This window comes from Purpureocillium lilacinum, assembly GCF_023168085.1.
Source record: "Purpureocillium lilacinum CBS 284.36 DNA, scaffold_3, whole genome shotgun sequence".
In the NCBI taxonomy this organism is placed as follows: Eukaryota; Fungi; Ascomycota; class Sordariomycetes; order Hypocreales; family Ophiocordycipitaceae; genus Purpureocillium; species Purpureocillium lilacinum.
This window is the reverse complement of record NW_027072113.1, coordinates 786138-804686: the sequence shown is the minus strand read 5'-3', so window position 1 is coordinate 804686 and position 18549 is coordinate 786138. Positions and strand designations below refer to the sequence as shown.

Sequence of the window (18549 nt, the reverse complement as noted above, 5' to 3'; positions counted from 1 at the left end):
GGGCGCGATCGCCTTCGTGGACGACTACTCGGCCTGGGTGACAGGGAAGTCAGCGGCGGCGAACCGGGCCGGGATCGAGGCCATCATCGATCGAGCCCTGGCCTGGGCCAGGCGGAGCGGTGCGACTTTCGAGAGCAACAAGACAGCCGTTATCCACTTCACGAGATCGGCTAGACGGGGCAGCCAGGGCAGCTTCGTGGTTGATGGACAGACTGTTCAACCGAAGGACACCGCCAAGGTGCTGGGAGTGGTGCTGGACGCGGAGCTCAGATACAAACAGCACATCGCTGAGGCAGCTGCCAAGGGCCTATCTGTCGCCATGCAGTTGAAGAGACTCCGAGGCTTGTCGCCGCGGGTGGCCAGACAGCTGTTCACAGCTGCCGTGGCGCCGGCCATGGACTACGCCTCCAACGTGTGGACACACGCTTGCGGGGAGAGGGAGACGGCCTGGTTAAGCCAAGCACAAGCAGTCGGAGCGCAGGCCGTGACTGGAGCGTTTGGAAGCGTCGCCACGGTCGTGGCTGAGGCAGAGGCGAACATTGAACCAGTGCTTCAGCGGCATACCAGGGCTGCCGCCAAGACGTGGACTAGCCTACGCACCCTTCCGAGGGAACACCCGCTGGCGAGGCTGAGCATGAGGATATGTCAGCGGTTTACGTCGCCGATGCAGAAGATGGCCATGCGGTATAGGGACGGAGCAGGAGAACGGCTGGAGGTGATACAAGAGTTTGCCATGGCACCGTGGCAGAGCCGGATCCGCGTCGTGTGCGACGTGGACCGAGACGAAGCAGCGGAGGCTGCAAGAGCGGCCCGCGGCGTGGTGATCTCGACGAGCTCTTCGGAGAGGCGAGGAATGGTGGGTATGGGGGGCTACGTGGAGTATGTGACGGCAAAGGGCAAGAGAGATATGTTGGCCCGATTCTCGGTCACGCTAGGCCCACGTGAGGATCTGAACCCGTACACGGCCGAGCTGGAGGCAATGGCATGGGCATTTCGATACGTGCCGGTGAAGCTGCCGCACAGGAAGGTGGTCATCGTCAGCAGCAACAGGGCAGCCGTTCAAGTGGTGGGACAGCCTCGACAGCAATCCGGGCAGCGCGCAATCCAAGAGGTTTACAGACTGGCGAGGCTGCCACGTCTGCAGGATGTGCCTGTGTCCGTGCTCTGGGTGCCGGCAGGCCATGAAGGCTTCCGCCCGGGTGCGGTGGCCAAGGCGGCGGCCCGCGAGGCTACGGAGGAAGGGTGCGTTCGGGAAAGAGCAAGCTATCAAGCACGAGCCACGAGAACGAGGCTGCTGCTCGGCCAACAGCAACAGCAGCGGCCAAGAATACCCATCGGGGTAGGACGGTATTCGCAACGTATTGACACAGCGCTTCCGGGCCAGCACACGCGGGCCATCTACGACACTCTCAACGCCAAGGAGTCCAGGATACTGATACAGCTACGAACAGGAAAGTGCAGGCTCAACAGGTACCTGCACAGCATCAGGGCTACAGGGACGGACCAATGCAGCTGCGGCCAAGCACCGGAGACAGTCGAGCATTTCCTATTTCGCTGCAGGCGCTGGAACTCGGAAAGAGAAGGCATGATACGGTACAATCGGACTAAGATGGGGAACTTGTCTTTCTTCCTGGGAGGCAAGTCTGGATCGGATGGCGAGCGATGGCAGCCTGACATGGCGGCTGTCCGAACGACGATCAAGTTTGCAATGGCAACAGGAAGGCTGGATGCAGACATGTGAACAGGCGGATCTGCGATGAATTGGACAACTGGACAGGAACCAAGTGCGTAACATCCTAGTCGCGCAGCCTCGCACTGACCGACCAAGCTCCAGCTGCCGATGATGGGACGCTGGGCACTCGGGGGGAATGACCTCAGGGCAGGACAGTCAGATCGCGGAATGAGGCTGCAGGGGCCAAGGAAGGAAACAATTGTTGGGCTTTAGGTGTACGGCTTTTATGGCAGAATGAGCAAATAGCCTCTCGTTATGGCCCTTTAGGGATAATCCCTCCGGGCGTAAATAAAGTACATTACATTCCCCAACTCAAATCTGACGTTTAATTACTACCTCTCGCAAACAGGTGCGCAGGGCCATGGTCGTTACCACCACTAACTAGTATTGGAAAGTTGGTGTTTCTCCGTCGTCCCCCATCGCTAGATCATGTTCTGGTAGTCCGTCGTCTGGGTACCACTTGTCGACGGGCTACTTGCCGAGAGGACGCTGGTGTCAGAGTTTGCACGAGATGCTGCAAGAGCACCCTGCATCTGTCGCGCGGTGAACGTGTACATAAGCTGAGAGTAGCTCTTCAAGCTTCGAGGAGCAGGTGTCGGCGATGATGAATTCGACCAGGGGCAGGTGTACGTGCCATGTTGACCTTCCATTATACGGACCTGGAGGAGGCGTCAGGCCATTTGCAGCCGGAAATATATGCGAAGCAAGATTCCGAGCTGGACAGCATTAGAAGAGTTGTTTTGACCTTGCACCTAAATGGGCCAGCCACCGGTTACGCCGTTCTCTCCTGGGCATTGGGGAACAAGAGTTGGCCAGACTTCTGTAGGGCGGTGTCCTGGACTACCTGATTTTGTGGCTTCAGTGGATGCTCACCGTGCTGACGTCATGGGGCATTAGCCCAAGACAGGCATGCTCCCTTTCCGACGCAGCCACCTACGCCGTCAACAGGCACGTCAGGATTCCCGGTCCATTGAAATCAGCTGGGACGACGACCTTGCTAGCTGCCAAAAGGACCAGGTGGTCAAGGGGCACAGACAGTCCAGCACGGGAGAAGGCAACGCCGTCGCAGGTTGCGCAAAGGCATGGAGGAACGCGGAACCTGAGAGACCGAAATGCGAGCTTAAAGGTCGGGACGCAAATATATGCACGACGAACTGGTAGGCGGTCGAGACTCGATCCGGCGAGGGTGCATAAGGATTGTCCGCATGGACGGGGAGACTTTCTACGCAGGGGGTGCCCCTGATTGAGGTCCTGCGCCCTGGTACGTACTCGGGAAAGCAATGACCCATAGTAGTAGATAAGTAGGGAGGGCCACGCCCAGGGATTGGATCTGTGAGCCGCTCGGTGGATTCAATGCTGGCGTAGCAGTAATACGGACGTTGTCGCACAGAGAGCCAGTTGCACAACATCTGCACTCAGAATATTTGTCCGCGGAAGCCAATGCTACAATCCGCGTGTTAAGGTCGAGCGTCTGCATGCGTTGTACTTTGACTTCGTTAAGGTCAAAGCTCAAACACTGGATGCATATATTGGAGCACGAGCTTCAATTACAGGGGCTCTGCACACAAAGCAAACCTTTCCTTTGTGTATAAAACAGAAGCGCACTGTCCTGCGCTTACAGACAGCTTTTCAAGAGAATTCTCATCATTTAGCACAATGCCAACTCAATTGTCTGACAAGGAGTGATCCGAAAAACTGTACCCGTTCTATCCCCGGAACGACGCCAGAAAACCCCACACCTTCGTCGGCCAGCGGGAGGACCTACTTTGGCGTTGGCGCAGGGCGAAACGATGCACGACCGGATGTAGGCCTTAACCATGCCATCCATCGCTTTGACTGTTGTTAATGCACCCATTTGCCTGACATGAGGCGATGCGGTAGCGTGGGCGGGTCTGTGCGCTGGCCAGCGAAAGGGGTCTTGTAGTGGGACCAAATTTTTCTCCAGCACGCTTCTCCAGCGTCCATCGACGCCCTTGACGCCCTTACCATACTACACCGCACCACCGCGAGTCCATGTCTGTCAGACGATCGTGCCCACGTCATCCATATTTGGCATGCAGTCAATTGATGAGAATTATCTTGAAGAGCTGTCTGTAAGCGCACGACAGTGCGCTGCTCTTTATACACAAAGGAAAGCTTTTGCTTTTGTGGTGCAAATTCCGTGTAGCCGAGGCTGCTGGTGTGCTTTGACCCCAACGGGGTCCAAGCACCATGCAGTCATGCAGGCGCTCGACCTTAATACCCGCGTTATAGGATCGCGCTTCCGCGAACAACTACAGGGCGCGGGCCGTATGTGACATAAGGCTGGCTCTCTGTGCGACACACCCCCCAGCGTTGAATGATCAGGTCAACGCTGCTTGGAGCGCCACAGCGAGCGACAGCATTACTAGCACGCTATTTTGTTGTCCTTATCACCATTGGTTGGTCATCTTTCCAGATCCGTCTGCCTTTTGATGTCGATTAGGTTCAACATGCCTCGGAAGCGCTCGAAGGTCGATCTCGGTAGCGCTTTCGTCAAGCCGTCGGCTGGCATTTGATCAGTCCTCAGATACTCCACTAGGAACCTACCCTTCTTAAATTCTTGCTTTAGCCACATGTTCTGCACGTCGACGTGTCGTAGCTTGGTCGTGATCCGCTGGTTTTCTTCAACCACGAGTCGGATGGACTGCAAATTGTCGCAGTATATTTTCAGAGGACCAAGGTCGACGGAGATATCTCGGAGGAGTCGATCCAACGCGTAGCTCTCCTTGGCGGCTCTTTCAAGGCTCAGGATTTCTGCTTCAGTTGTTGAGGTCGTAACTGTATCCTGAAGGCCAGCCTTCCACACGACAGGTCCGTTAAACAGCATCATGACGTATCCCTGCGACGATCGGCGGGTCTCAATGTCGTCGGCGAACGATGCGTCGCTTGCAACCACTAGCGCCTCCCCAGTATATGATCCGTCATAGACGATGGCCAGGTGCCTAGTCGAGTAGAGGTAGCGAATGCATTGGTCGGCCTCTGCACGGTGTTCGGGTGACGGGTTTGTCAAGAATCTTGCAAGTTGTGCAGCGGCACGGGCTATGTCTGGTCTTGTCATGACCGCGACATACATCAATGACCCAACTCGCTCTTGATACGCCTTGACTTCGTCCTTAGTGGCTTTCCCACTGTATCTGGCGAGGGGAATTGTTGTGATTGGTATCGAGGGCACGCGGAGGTTTGGGCTGTCCAGTTGGTACTTCCGTGCGATCTTCTCGATGTACGCGTCTTGGCAAAGATAGATCTTCTGATTTGCCCGGTCCCTAGTAATTCGCATACCAAGGTACCACTGGAAGGGTTCTTCGCGTATATCATATTTGGATTGAAGATGCCTGACGAGGTCATCCACTGCTCTCCGCTCTTGGCGTGGGGCGAGGATCAGGATGTCGTCAACATAGACGAGAACAAGGATCTTGCCGTCAGTGAAGACGCAGGGCTCCTCATTCGTACGACTGATTCCCGCCTCCTTGAGCGTCTGTGCGAGTTCATTGTACCATAGTAACGGGGATTCCCGGAGACCATATAATGCCTTCTGGAGTTCGGCAACCATAGCTGGCGTTTCTCCTGGCTTCAAGAAACCGAGATCCACGTATCCCTTGGGTAGCTGAACGTATATTGGTTGGTCTTTGCTGAGGTCACTGTATAGGAATGCATTTCCGACATCAAATTGGCGGATGTCGAGATCGAATCGTGCCGCAGTTGCCATAATGACTCGAAAGGTCTTCGCTGCAAGTGTGGCGGCATATGTCTCAAGTCCTTCGTCCTCGTCTTGGAGGTCTCCACGGACACATACCCGAGCTTTGCATCTCTGGAGGTAGCTGTCCTGATCGAACTTGTACGTAAATACCCACTTCAGTGGCAATGGCACCCCGTGAGCTTTTTCGCGCTCAACTAGTCTCCAGGTGCCTCGCTGGAGGAGGTCGTGAAGTTCCTTCCTCATGGCTTGCTTGAATTCTTGGCCCATCGGGTGCTTTTCGAGATCCTGGTATCGCTTGGGTAACCGCACTAGTTCGTCCCGGTGGGGTCGATGGTCCCTCGCTGCTTTTGAGGTGGCGATAAGGAAAACGCTGTGGAACGTCGTGAGGCTTCCTTCGGGTTGCTTGTCTGGTGGCAGTAGTGTGCTTAACACGGTGTTGATGCTGCCGTCCTGTTTTGGTTTTGGCGTCCTAGCGCTCCTTCGAGTCGCTTGTGTGCCATACAGCTCTTCTGGTTTCCGGCGGTGTCGTCTAGAATGTCCGCTCGGTCCAGGCTGATCTGCTACTCGGTTATCTAGTGGCCGTTTGTCCGGTTTAGCGCGTTTCCGGCTTGGTGGCGGCCACTTCACTTCGATTGAGTCCCTGATAACCTCTTGGGGATTCAAGTTGTGCGATTCGTTTTGACCATTACTTTGGCTGTTCTCTAAGGTCCCTTGCTCAGTCGCTGCTGATTTCTGCTCTTGGTCAGGTTGATCAGCGTGGCTTGTTGGCTCGGGCGGAGAGATGTCAGCATTGCGGTAGTCGTTGTGGTCATTGCTTGAACCGGTCTCTGATCGACGAACAGGTGAGCTCTCTTCCTGCTGCGCCTCTGGAGTATCTGTGCTACCGGTCGTCCTGGGTCCAGCTGTGCGCCCCTCACTGGGTTGCCCAAGATTCGGTGTTGATGTTTCTGAGCCGGGTGTGTCCGAACGCCCAGATGGCGAAGCGTCCCTCGCTGTTTGTTGCTGCGGCGTTGGGTCCGGCGTTGGGAGAGTCGTTGGTCCGGTTGGTGTGAGAAGTCTGGTTCGGGCTGGAGACTGCGCTGTTCCGCTTGTTTTGGTTCGTTCGGCATCAGTTGTGCTTTCAGCCCCTTCCACTCCCGAGTTCGAACCTTCCGGGTCAATGCCTAGTACGTTTTCGTCGAATTCGTACAGGAAATCGGTCAAGATCGAGTCGTAGTCTTGTCGTGGAAGTGCGTCGGGAGACTTTGACTTTGGCCTGTACTCGATCACGGTTTCGGTCTCGAGACCTTCTTCTTTGGTCGGATCGAAGAATTCTTCCTCGTTGAATTGCACGTCTCGAGACAAAATAACCCGGTTGAGCTTAGGGACCCATATGCGATAGAGATTACTCGCTTGATAGCCAACCAAGTATCCCACGTGCGCCCTTGGGCTAAGCTTGAATAGCTTGATGTCTTGTCCTGCCTTGTAGCGGGGGTTCAGAGGATATGCCCTGCATCCGAATGCGTAGATGCCAGACCAGTCCGGTCGGTGGTCTTTCGATGAGTCGAAGTCGACATTTGGTGGTCTGTACCAACGGAAGTGCTGGTGGAACCATCGGTCTATGGTCTCCTTGGGGGATAGCCACCCGTTTTTCCGTCTGGGGAGGATATTATGTATCCAAACGACTGCGCGGTAATACTCTGGCCATAGCTCTTGTGGTAGTTGGCCAATCGCACAGCGCATTCGTTGCTGATTGATTCCCCCTGGTCGCTCGGCACCTCCGGTTGGTTCTTTGGTGTTGGACGGCGGAAGTTCGATGTCGATGCCCACCCCCTTTGCCCAGGTCTGGAACTCAGAGATGGCTTGGAGAGGCAGGTTAATGACTGACCTTTCATTGTCGATCCTGATCTTGCATATCGATGCACCCGTGTGTCTCTTGATGCGGGCTTCAAATTCCATCATGATCCTTCCGGTTTCCGTCTTTGAGGACAGTGACCAAGAAAACATCATACCGCTGTATTCATCCGTGACGAGCAGGATGTAGCGGTGTCCATTGTATGCCGCAGGGAACTCGAATAGGTCAGCAAAGATCCGATAAAACGGTTGTCTTGCTCTGTTCGCCGATTCCCTGCGGGAGATAATCTCATGAGCCTTGCCTTGACTGCAGGCTTTGCACTGAACCGTTGTTGGGCCCTTGACTCGGACTCCCTTTGTCCGTAGGACCAGATGCTCCAATACATCCGGTCCTGCATGGCAGGCTCGGAGATGCCATTTGTGAGAGGAGTCCAAGCGTGGAAGAGGCTGCTGCCTTGATATTGCCAGTCTTCGATGCGGGGCGGGCGGCGTTCCGAAATAGGAAAACACGTCTTGGAAGGCGTTGAACACAGAGACTGGTGATTGCGGACGCTGCAGGTAGGAACGGGAAACTGGCTTGTATTCGACTATATCGAGATCATACATCTCTGTAAGCCGACACAGAACGTCATTGTCCCAAAATGTCCCCATTCGTAGCGTATTATCGAGTCCACAGTACCAAAGTCCCTTCTTCTTGAGCCTTTTTCCGCTGACAATATTCGTATGGAACCTCGGAACATAGGCCACGTTGACGAGGACGAGATCGCGCGTGTTCTTTCCATCCGCTCCGTCCAAGACGTTTTGCATGATGCGCGTGCCTCGTGCTTGTACCTTTAGAGAGCTATCGCCAATCATGACATAGTCCGCTTCCGGTGCTTCGTGAGCGTCGCTTAGCAGGTCTCTGCAATTCACAACATGCGTTGTCGCCCCGCCATCAAGGATGGTGGAGTTGTAGAGCGGATGTTGCTGGTTCAATGCGGCGAACACGGAGTCGGTGGTTCCGTCGGACAGTGTTTCAGTGCCCAGCGTCAAACCAACGAAGTTGCCGTACTTTCGCAGGTCGTCCTTGTCAGTCGGCTGATTGGCTTTCTCGGGAGTCGCTGATTCCTTCACCGCGTCAATCAGGCTCTTCCACTTAGCCTGCTTGAGGGATTCTTGGCAGTGTCTCACGCGCCCTGGCTTGATGTGGTGCTTGTCGCCTTTGTACGACCCATTTACTGCGATGTGAACGGCAGCACAATCCGTCGGCTTGTAGCGGTGCATGCGAGAAGGCAGACCACACGGGCATGGGCTAGCTTGAGCGCTGCTGTCGGTGGCCATGAAGACATTTTCGGATTGCTTGCTGGCCGCCCTGGTGTTGCGGACTTCCTCTGCGAAGAGCTCGGCCAATTGTCGAAGCGTGTAGCCATCTCTATTTTGGGTCTTTCTGTTGCTGGCGACAAGACCGCGATATTGCTTGGACCAGGCCGAGTCAAAGGCAGCGACAGCCGTGAGGAAATCATTGATGGTGGAGTCCCCCTCCAGCTCTGGAATCTTGTGTCTTTCGCCTTCGAGCTTGGCCTTGTTCCAGGCAACGAGCCAGTCTTCCACCTTGGTCCGCTTTGTTTGGCCTAGGACGGTTCGGTAGTTTCGCCGTGCTTCTTCCTTCATTTCGTTGGAAGTTGGCGCAAGACTTGACTTTAGTTCGCGAACTATGACGCGCAGGTTGGATCTGGAGGAAGCATTGTTCAGGTAGGTCCTATCGACCGTGGAGCGTACCCAGGCTGCAAGGTCGGCGTACGCCTTCTGAGAAGTGGTGTAAGTCACCATTTGGACCTTATACTCCGCCTGGAGTCGTGTGAGTTGGGTCCATTGCTTCTCAGGCAGTTCGACGATTGCATCAGGCTTCGGTCCCGCCGCCTCAGGATTCTGCTGTCTCTCTCGCTCCCAGCTCGCGACACGATACTTGTTCAATTCGGCTAACATTTCTCTTGACGTCATTGGCGGCAATGGCTCGTCGAGATTTGGGCCATTCGTGTCAATGTCGACATATTTGAGGATTTTGGCCGTTTCAGCTCTGGCGATGAAGTCTTCATACCAGTCACTCCAGTCGGACGACTTGGTAAGCCTTGCTTCGGACGTGGACATGGTGTTGTTGTAGCTCCGGATTCGCGCTAGCCGAGATTCGTGGGCAGGCGATCGGTTTCGTTATGCTCAGCGGTCAAGTCGCTAAACGGGCTCATAACTGTCAGACGATCGTGCCCACGTCATCCATATTTGGCATGCAGTCAATTGATGAGAATTATCTTGAAGAGCTGTCTGTAAGCGCACGACAGTGCGCTGCTCTTTATACACAAAGGAAAGCTTTTGCTTTTGTGGTGCAAATTCCGTGTAGCCGAGGCTGCTGGTGTGCTTTGACCCCAACGGGGTCCAAGCACCATGCAGTCATGCAGGCGCTCGACCTTAATACCCGCGTTATAGGATCGCGCTTCCGCGAACAACTACAGGGCGCGGGCCGTATGTGACATAAGGCTGGCTCTCTGTGCGACAATGTCCCTATCCTTCAGTTCTGAACCAGCGACAAAAAGCTCGGGAGCAAAGGGATGTTCTGAACTGGCTCAGCTCGACCGACTACTCTGAACAACAGCAGGACTATTTCCGCAGGCGACAAAACGGAACTGGTCAGTGGCTTCTGAACTCCTCAGAGTACAACGCATGGCTACAGGAGCCTGGCCAGACACTATTCTGCCACGGAATCCCCGGCGCTGGGAAAACCATACTCTCGTCTACCATTGTGAACAGCCTCGGAGCAGTCCACCGAAAAGACTCAAGCATTGGCCTTGCCTATATTTATTGCAATTTCCGGTGCCAGAACGAGCAGACCTTGGCCCACATTCTGTCTTCTCTCTTAAGGCAACTCATTGAGAGCGAACCTCAACCAGGGAAGACCATGGCCGACTTGACCAACAAATACAACAACGAGCACGAGCATACGCAACTCGAAGTCAGTGAAATCACAACATATATGCGCTCAGTTTCAGGCCTATACTCCAGGATCTTTGTCGTCATTGACGCTCTTGACGAATTGTCAACTTCCGACTGGCGAGGGGAAGATCTTCTGTCCCACCTTTTCCGCATCCAGAACGATTTCAAGATGAACATACTCGTGACCTCAAGATCCACCCAAGGCATACAGAAAATGAGCAACAGCATATCGCTAAAGATTTTTGCACACGACGCTGATGTGCAATGTTTCGCTTTCAATGAGCTCTCAAGACATACCATATTTGCCGCATGCCAGCCCAATTTGCAGCAGGATATCGTTTCACGGATAGTTCAAGCCGCCAGTGAAATGTGAGCCAATGTTGTTCTGTTTAATGCAAACACCGCTGAGATCCGGCAGGTTTCTTCTTGCGCAGCTTCATGTTGACTCCCTGAAAGAGAAGAGATCGAAAAAGGCACTCCGTGTCGGTTCCCAGAGCTTTGTCTCAGGCTCTGAAGCGTACGCCAAGGCTTATGATGGTGCTATGGAGAGGATTTCTGGCCAGTCCAGAGACGCAGCTGAGCTGGCAAAACATACGCTGCTATGGGTAACTTTCGCGCGACTGCCAATCACAACATCTGAGCTGCAGCATGCACTCGCGGTTGAAGTTGGTGAACGTCAATTCGATGAGGAAAATATGTCGGAAATCGAAGACATGGTTTCGGTATGTGCTGGTCTGGTCACAGTCGACACAAAGAGCAATACCATCCGCCCAGCCCATTACACATCACAGAACTACTTGGAGAGGACGAGAGACCGTTGGCTCCCCGACGCACTCACCAAGATTGCGACCGTCTGCTTATCATACCTCTCGCTTGAAGCCTTTCGCGACGGACCATGCCGCAAAAGTGAGGATCTAGATGGCCGTTTACGATCTTACCCGTTCTACGCCCATGCAGCATGCAACTGGGGCCACTATGTTCGAACTTGTACGGAGCCAGCAGTTTCAGCGCTGGTATTTGACTTCGCGGCTAGTGATCAGCTTGTACAAGCCTCGGCCCAAGTTCTCTTCAGCAACTATAGCTATTCTTCTCCAAAAGAGACCACCGAAACTAACGCGCCGCGGGCAACTGTCCTGCACTTGCTGGCTCATTTCGGGCTTGACGAACTCTTCCAAGCTCTTCTGCCAGGATGCGCCGATCGAGACAAAAAGGATTTCTCAGGCCGAACGGCCTTATCGCGAGCTGCTGAGCGCGGGTCAATCAACATAGTTCAACTACTGCTCCGAGGAGGCGGTGTTAACCTCGATTCGAGAGACGACGAAGACAGAACACCGCTTTCTTGGGCAGCCGAGGCTGGCAATACTTCTATTGTTGACCTGCTGCTCGACCAGGGTGCTGAACCTGATTCCGAGGATCTTACAGGCTACACACCCCTGTCATATGCTTCCAAGAGAGGCCATGAGGCTATCGTCCGTAGGCTTCTTCTTGAGAATGTCAACGTACACTGGAAGTGTAATGCGTTAGGCCCGAAGTCGTCATCAACCTTATACACTGCTCGAATCAATGGCCAAGAAGCTATGACCATGCTATTCGATGGGTCTACTACGGGGTAGATAGGCAGTCTCTTTAACTCATACGAGGGCGGCCCTGAAGTTTTCAGCAAAGTGCTTCACCTGATTGCTGAGATGGACTCCAGCAAGCATGACATGATCAGGTCTGGCAGATCACCGCTTCAAGTATCAACCGATTCCGAGTTAGGACGAGTTAAGCTATTCCTCGTGCGAAGAAATGACGAGTCTGCAGTACACAGAAAAACTCCACTGCATCTGGCCGTATGGCATGGGCATGCGAACGTTATTCAGGTATTGCTCAGTGTAGGTAGAGCTACGCCTCATACTAGAGATGAGTGCAACCGTACTCCCTTGATATCCGCATGTGCAGCAGGACATACAGAAATGGTCGCACTTCTTCTCTCAACAGAAGCAGTGGATATAAAATCCGTCGATGCCCAGGGCATGACTGCGTTATCATGGGCGACCAAGCACGGACACCAAGACATAGTTGAGCTCCTATTGAAGTATAAAGGCAAGACCCAACCGGCCAGGGCCTAGGTATGACTATGTGGTGTCTGGTATCATCAAGGTGGCTCTCTGCAGGCCAATGCAAGATCCTCGAAGCAGCCCTTACGGAACTCTCAAGATTTTCACCGTGTCTATTTCAGGCAAAACAGCTACTTTACGAAACGCCATAGTAGAGGCTAGTCCACGCGAGACTCACAGCTTCCGTCCTTCTCTTTGCCTACCAGAACCGCATCCGCCTGCTGCATAGCCTGCACTAGGGAAAAATAATTGCCCTGATGACAGCCTATATTGATCATTTTTGAAGCCTCGCGCCATGCACCGTCTGCACGTAGTTTTTGAGATGATCCGGACCGAGGCGCGCCTTAACGTGATCAGCCTAGTCGCTTTTGACGTGGCCTCTACAATTGGCTTCAAGCCGTGCCGTCCGTCCTCATATTGCGGGAACGGGGACTACTATGCGACGGCGGAGAACAAGGCAGCGCGGCTGTCGGACGAGGTGATCCACGTGGTGAGCGGTTTCCAGTGGCAGGGTTCCCGCATGTGGTGGGATGTCTGTGGCCGTCGATCGACAGGATTTGCGTGGAGGTAGCGGGTGGGTTTTATCAGTCATTGCTCAGGCGGCGGAGTTGGGACGGGCAAGCGGTGGCATGTGCAGTGCGGGAGGCGGTGATGGCGGTGCGTGTGGCGGACATGGACGCGCCGCTGGTGTGGGCGCAGTTCGTGCACTTCAGAGCCTAGTTGCTGTCCCAGGCAGTCACATTTCGACAGAACTGGTCGGGGTTCAGGGTCCCGTAACGGCACCGGCGCAGTCGAGGGATTATGACCCCCCCCCCCATGTTTTCTATCGCGGCTGGCCTTAATGAGGCTGTGCCGGACCTTGGTAACTGCGATTGTCACTCGAATAAACAGCTAGGATCAGCCGTAGCAGCAACATAGCGGCTTGCTACCCAGCGTTGACGGGTCAGCCTTTGGGCGGTCCTTGAGGTTCAGCCTGGGGATGGCGCTCGTGGAGACGCAGTTGGCGGGGTTCCTCGCCCTCGGCCACGGGGCATTGTGTGATGGGCGACGGCGCCGAGGTTTTGGAGCATTTGCTGTCATCGCAGTCGGGAGAAGTGGTCTTTGAGAAGGTGGATGGAATGCCCTGCGACAGGAGCTGAACATTTAAGCTCCTGTTGCGATAAGTCCGGAAATCGGTCCTGCAACGTCCTGTAGCGCGATGAGTGGGGCCGGCCGAACTTGCAAAGTGCACCTGATTGGCTTGCATCAACCTCATCCAGTGGAACGAACGCCCGAGCACGGACAGGCATGAGTGGTGACGGCCCAACGGCGGGGCACCGGCTGTGCTGACACAGCCTGTGGAATTGGGTCAGCACAACCAAACGGCGCCAGATAAATCACGGATCCTCCGGACCCGAAAAACTCCCAGCCGAGTTCCCCTTTCATGGCAGAGGGCACGATCTATGGTGTCAAACTGAACTGACACTACTCTCCCCTTGCAACCGAATCGTTATCCATCTACCTGACGCTAAGTCAACACATCTTGACGAGAGGCCGGCTCTCGTTACTTCAGTATGGCCCACCGGAGCACGTATTCCTTTACTCTTTTCCTTGCTCTTACTTCTGCGAGTTATTGAACATTTGCTTCGAGTAAACCACTTCCCCATCATCGAAGATACGGACGGATTATCGCCGTTTGCCATCAACGAGTAGCTGTGCATCCACACATCGTTTCCTATCTCCTGGAATGCTGTGCAGAAGCTCTGTGGCGCAGCAGCGGGAACGTTTAGTGGGCGCCGAGGTGCCGAGCAGCGAGGCGTGCAGAGACAGGTGCTGCAAATATCGACCCTCATCCCGGCTCGAAAGGTTCTCTTTTTGGCCCTGCCTAACCACCCTGGTGACAATGGTCGGAACATGTCATTTGCGGAGGGGCATGCATGGCAATTGCCTGAGCGAACTGGCGTAAGGAAAACCCTTGCACGAGGGCAGCCCTGCGATTTCGTCTCTGCGCTTGGCTAAAACAGGTGCCATTGCCTGCCTCAATCGGCACAGCTCTAAATACTGACTAGAGTCAATCGTTGAAAGAAGAAACAAGAGACTTTCGTTGCCCAATTTGCTGGGGACCTTTCTGCCCAGTCGTCTGGCAGTTATCCACACGTGTAGTGCGACACCAGGTCCACTAGCTTACGTTAACGACGAAATTCGCACGTCAATGGTGCAGATGCATACGTTTGAGGATTGGGTGCCACAAGAGCTACTGCGCTAGCGTACGTGCTGAGATCCAGGAAGAGCTAGTGGACTCACACGGGTGGAGCTTCATGTCCTCAGCCGTTGCCTGCCGCTTGTAAGATGCACTAGCAGGGCTAACGTCCAAGTCCTCAAAGCATCGGTCCCTAATTTGTTCTAAAATGGCCGACACATTGCGCAGACAAGCAACTTCTTCCATGTCTAGTTTTCTGGCATCCCACCTCACCTTCGGCATACGGGTTGCCTCGTTCATTGCTCAGTAGCTGGTCACCAATACGACTGCCGTGGCAGGGCAAAAAGCACTTGGTTTTCTGCGGCCGCCAGCACCGACGAGGTGATATGGCTACTCACCTCATGCCGACCGTTACCCCTCGTATGGTACCCTACTGTGCCTGGGAAGGCTACCTAGGAGGAAGCGACGCTCCGGTATTGGACACTGCATTACTTAACGTAGTCACTCAGAATAGACTACGTAGGGGTAGGAACGCTCTCGTTACGCGTACTTCGCCACCCCGACTAACTCCAGCACCAGAGCAAGGGACATCGCCCAACCGCCGCGGCCGGAAACCTGAGCGAAAGATCGCCCCATCACGGCGACAACAACAGAATCGGCAGGCTCAAAGGCACGTATGGCCATACGTACTTCAAAGGAACCCATAACAGCTCACGAATACCGCGTCAGAACACATCGCGAGAGAAGAGACGGCTACATAGCGGCGATTGAGAACGAGCTACTTCGCCTCAGCGACTTATGTCAGGTGCTGTATCGAGAAAAGCAAGGACTTTTGTATGGAACTATGTCAGCGAGCGAATTGTGGAGCACTGGGGTTGCCACAGACAAGGTCAACACTGCATCCTCAAGCACCTATTGTTGCTGCTTGCCAGCTGAGATCGCCTACCATGGCAAATATGTCGAAACTGCCCAATCCCCTCCGTCAGCACTGCCTGTGGCGTCCACTGATTGTATGTACGGCCAGGAACACATGACAGAGAAACCTTGAGTTGGGTTTTGGGTGTCAGATGTGAAAGGTGGTTATTAGGCGACTGGAAGTGGAGTCATGATGGTTAGGGGAGCCTCACAAACTGTTCTGTGACCAGACTGGATGGGCATTGCAGTATCACTGCCTGAACAAAAATTCTCTGAGAACATCTTCGTCGACGCAGTGCAGGGTACATCTATGGAGAAAGGCAGGAGAAAGGCTGCCACCGTCGCGGTGTCGGCGGTACTACTGGGCAGCAGCATGATGGGGACTTTGTGCGGCCCGTCAAACGAGGTCGCAGGCACTCCAGGTCCACTATTTGTTCGACATGATTTCCAACGCTAATTCTATCGCTACGTCGGCACACCGACTCAGATTTACTTCAGAGTGACGCAAATGCTTGCAACAATAGTTTCGACATCGCCATTGGTATAGGTATCAATGCCGCAACCGCTTAAAAACTAGGCTCATGGCGTGGCGATAGCAATTGCAGATCTGTGAAAGCAACGCCGTTGCTTGACAGTAATTCGCGACTTCGCAACGCTCATGTACCTGGGTACGCAAGCAACCCGACGGATACATACTACGACCAGCTGACAATCAATGGAGCGATGACCAACATCGTGGGCGCCTACCAGCATTAGTTGACGTTGCCCGGCCCTGCGTCGTGCAGACTCCCTATAGGGCCTAAACGCTACCTAATTGACAATCTAGGTCGTTTCATTCGACACAAGCAGCCCTACAGATAAATACTCGCGCCGCTTGTAGGCCAACCTGTAGCGGTCTCAACTGAGTGTGTTGACAACTAGCTGAGCGACTGCAACGAGTATCCTAAAGCTGAGGAGAAAGGAAAGGAAGAAAAGAAAAGAAGAGAAAGTTGCAGAAAGAAACACGAGCTTTTGAGCGGAGCTCCGGAGCCGGTGTGGGTCCCGGTCGAGAGCGGAGCCGAGACCCACACGGGCCCAGCCCGTTACATATAGTCACCAGAGCGGCTCATCATCCCTCAGGAACGGTCCCAGCGAGACCAGCGACGACGAGCCTAGTGACAACGACGATATAGTTACAGTGACACCTGCTTCTCCCAAGCACAGAAAGTTCCAACAACTGCAGGGTGACTTGCCGTGCCAGTTGTTATGTCAACAACAAGCCGTTCATTCGTCTTTTTACATGCGCGGTATTCTCGTTGTCGAAACAGCAGCGCGATGTGTTTGTTCTAGTGGGCACATAACGCAAGTTGTTCCGACAGTTTACTTCCACCCAACCACGCACTCCATCAGAACATGTACCGAAATGTTTATGCTTTGTCTCCCTTCGACGACAGCTCCTCTCGCGTCGATTGCCCGGCAGTCCCTTCTGCCAACCGCCTGTCACGACTACGGTTGCTCGCTCGGTAGCCCATAATGAGAACAACAGCAGCAATCATACCCAGGACTTCAAAACCCAACGCTATCGCATGACCCATTATGTACCTCGGTCCGTCTTTTCTTCGGTAGAAGTTGGACGCCATAGCCTGTTCAGATTATCAGCTGGCTGGATCTTTCAGGACAGGCAGATAGGACTCACACCACCGAGGTTTCCAGCTCCAATGTGAATCGCCATGCCGACGCTCCTTTTGTACTCGCCAGCAAGGTTGTTTGAAAGCCAAGAGATAACCCCCGGGAAGGCCGGGTACATTCCACAGGCCGCGAGGAAGACCCCTCCGTAGACAACCTTTGGGTTGTCCGACGCAATGCACCTAAAGGCGATGATTAATAAATACGCGCCGACGGCGGCGGGCCAGTTTGCAGTCTAGCTCACATGGAAAACCCGAGGACCATGACGGTCATGAATCCTAGCACGAATGGACTGCGCTTGCCCACTTTGTCTGAACACCAAGCACAAACAACAGCGAGTATGGCTGCTGCTGTATATATCGGCACGGTCATGAGTTGTGCTGTGCTGGATGTGTACCCGAGTGCCTTGATAATCGTTGGCAGGAACAAGCTCAAACCGTACAACGGACACGAGATCTGGTAAAACGCAACGTTAGCAGAGTAGCGACAACAACAACAACGTCATACGTGTGTTAGTTGCTTCATCATGGCACTTACACCCCAATATACTAGAATGTTAACCCAAATTTGCCAGTCCTTGAAAGCCTGCCAGACATAGTCCCACTGGAATTTTTCAGTCTGCACGACCGCCATTGGGACAATGCCGTCCTCTGTGGCCGTGACCATATGTCCCTGAAACCGAAGCCGGCGCACGACAAACGCTCTCTCCTCCTCCGATAAAACTCCGCCGTCTCCGGAAAGTCATAGAGGCAGAAAAAGGCGAGCGCGGCGACCGCTACGGTTGCAATGCCCTCCAAGATAAAGATCCATCGGCAACCCGCAAGGCCGCCAACACCGTCCATCTTGCCGATGCCAAAGGCAAGCAGCCCACCAAAGGCCCCAGCGAAGGACGCAGCGGAGAAGAACATGGCCTGGCGCAGCTGCATTTCATGCCGGCAGTACCACATTGTGAGGTAGTACTATAAATGCAACAGCCTTTTGATTAGCGACCTGGAAACAATAGCATGACCCGGTCATTCAAGGCAGTCTGTCTTTCTGAATCAGAAATCCCTCTGGTTAACTCACAGCTACTCCAGGAAATAATCCTGCTTCAGTGACTCCCAGGAACACTCTTGCGACCAGCAAGCCTGTGTAGCTGTGAACGAGGCCCATTAACGTAACAACTATACCCCAACAGACCATGATGAGCGGCAGCCAGCGGCTCGGCCGATATCGTTTCAGGAGCAGATTGCTAGGGACCTCGAAGGCGGCGTAGGTGAAGAAGAAGACTGTCAAGCACCAGTTGTACTGGTCGTCCGTCATGCCGAGGTCCTCCTGGAGGCCTTCGATTTTGGCGTTGCCGATGTTGGCCCCTTGACTCCTCTTGTCAGCGCCTCAGGGTCTGTCACATCTGGAGACATGACCTACGGTCAAGAAAAGAAAGCAAATATAGCAATGCCAACAT

The 18549-nt window shown here is 54.1% G+C and overlaps 1 protein-coding gene across 1 annotated transcript; it reads right to left on the bottom strand.

The window, feature by feature from the left end:
- Window positions 1-18087: 18087 nt before the first annotated feature.
- Window positions 18088-18549, bottom strand: PLICBS_004081 (uncharacterized protein; the record flags this gene model as incomplete). Its single annotated transcript, XM_065600386.1, has 3 exons — window positions 18088-18095; window positions 18275-18457; window positions 18513-18549. 3 exons carry the CDS (start codon window positions 18547-18549, stop codon window positions 18088-18090), a joined length of 228 nt encoding a protein of 75 aa, XP_065456458.1.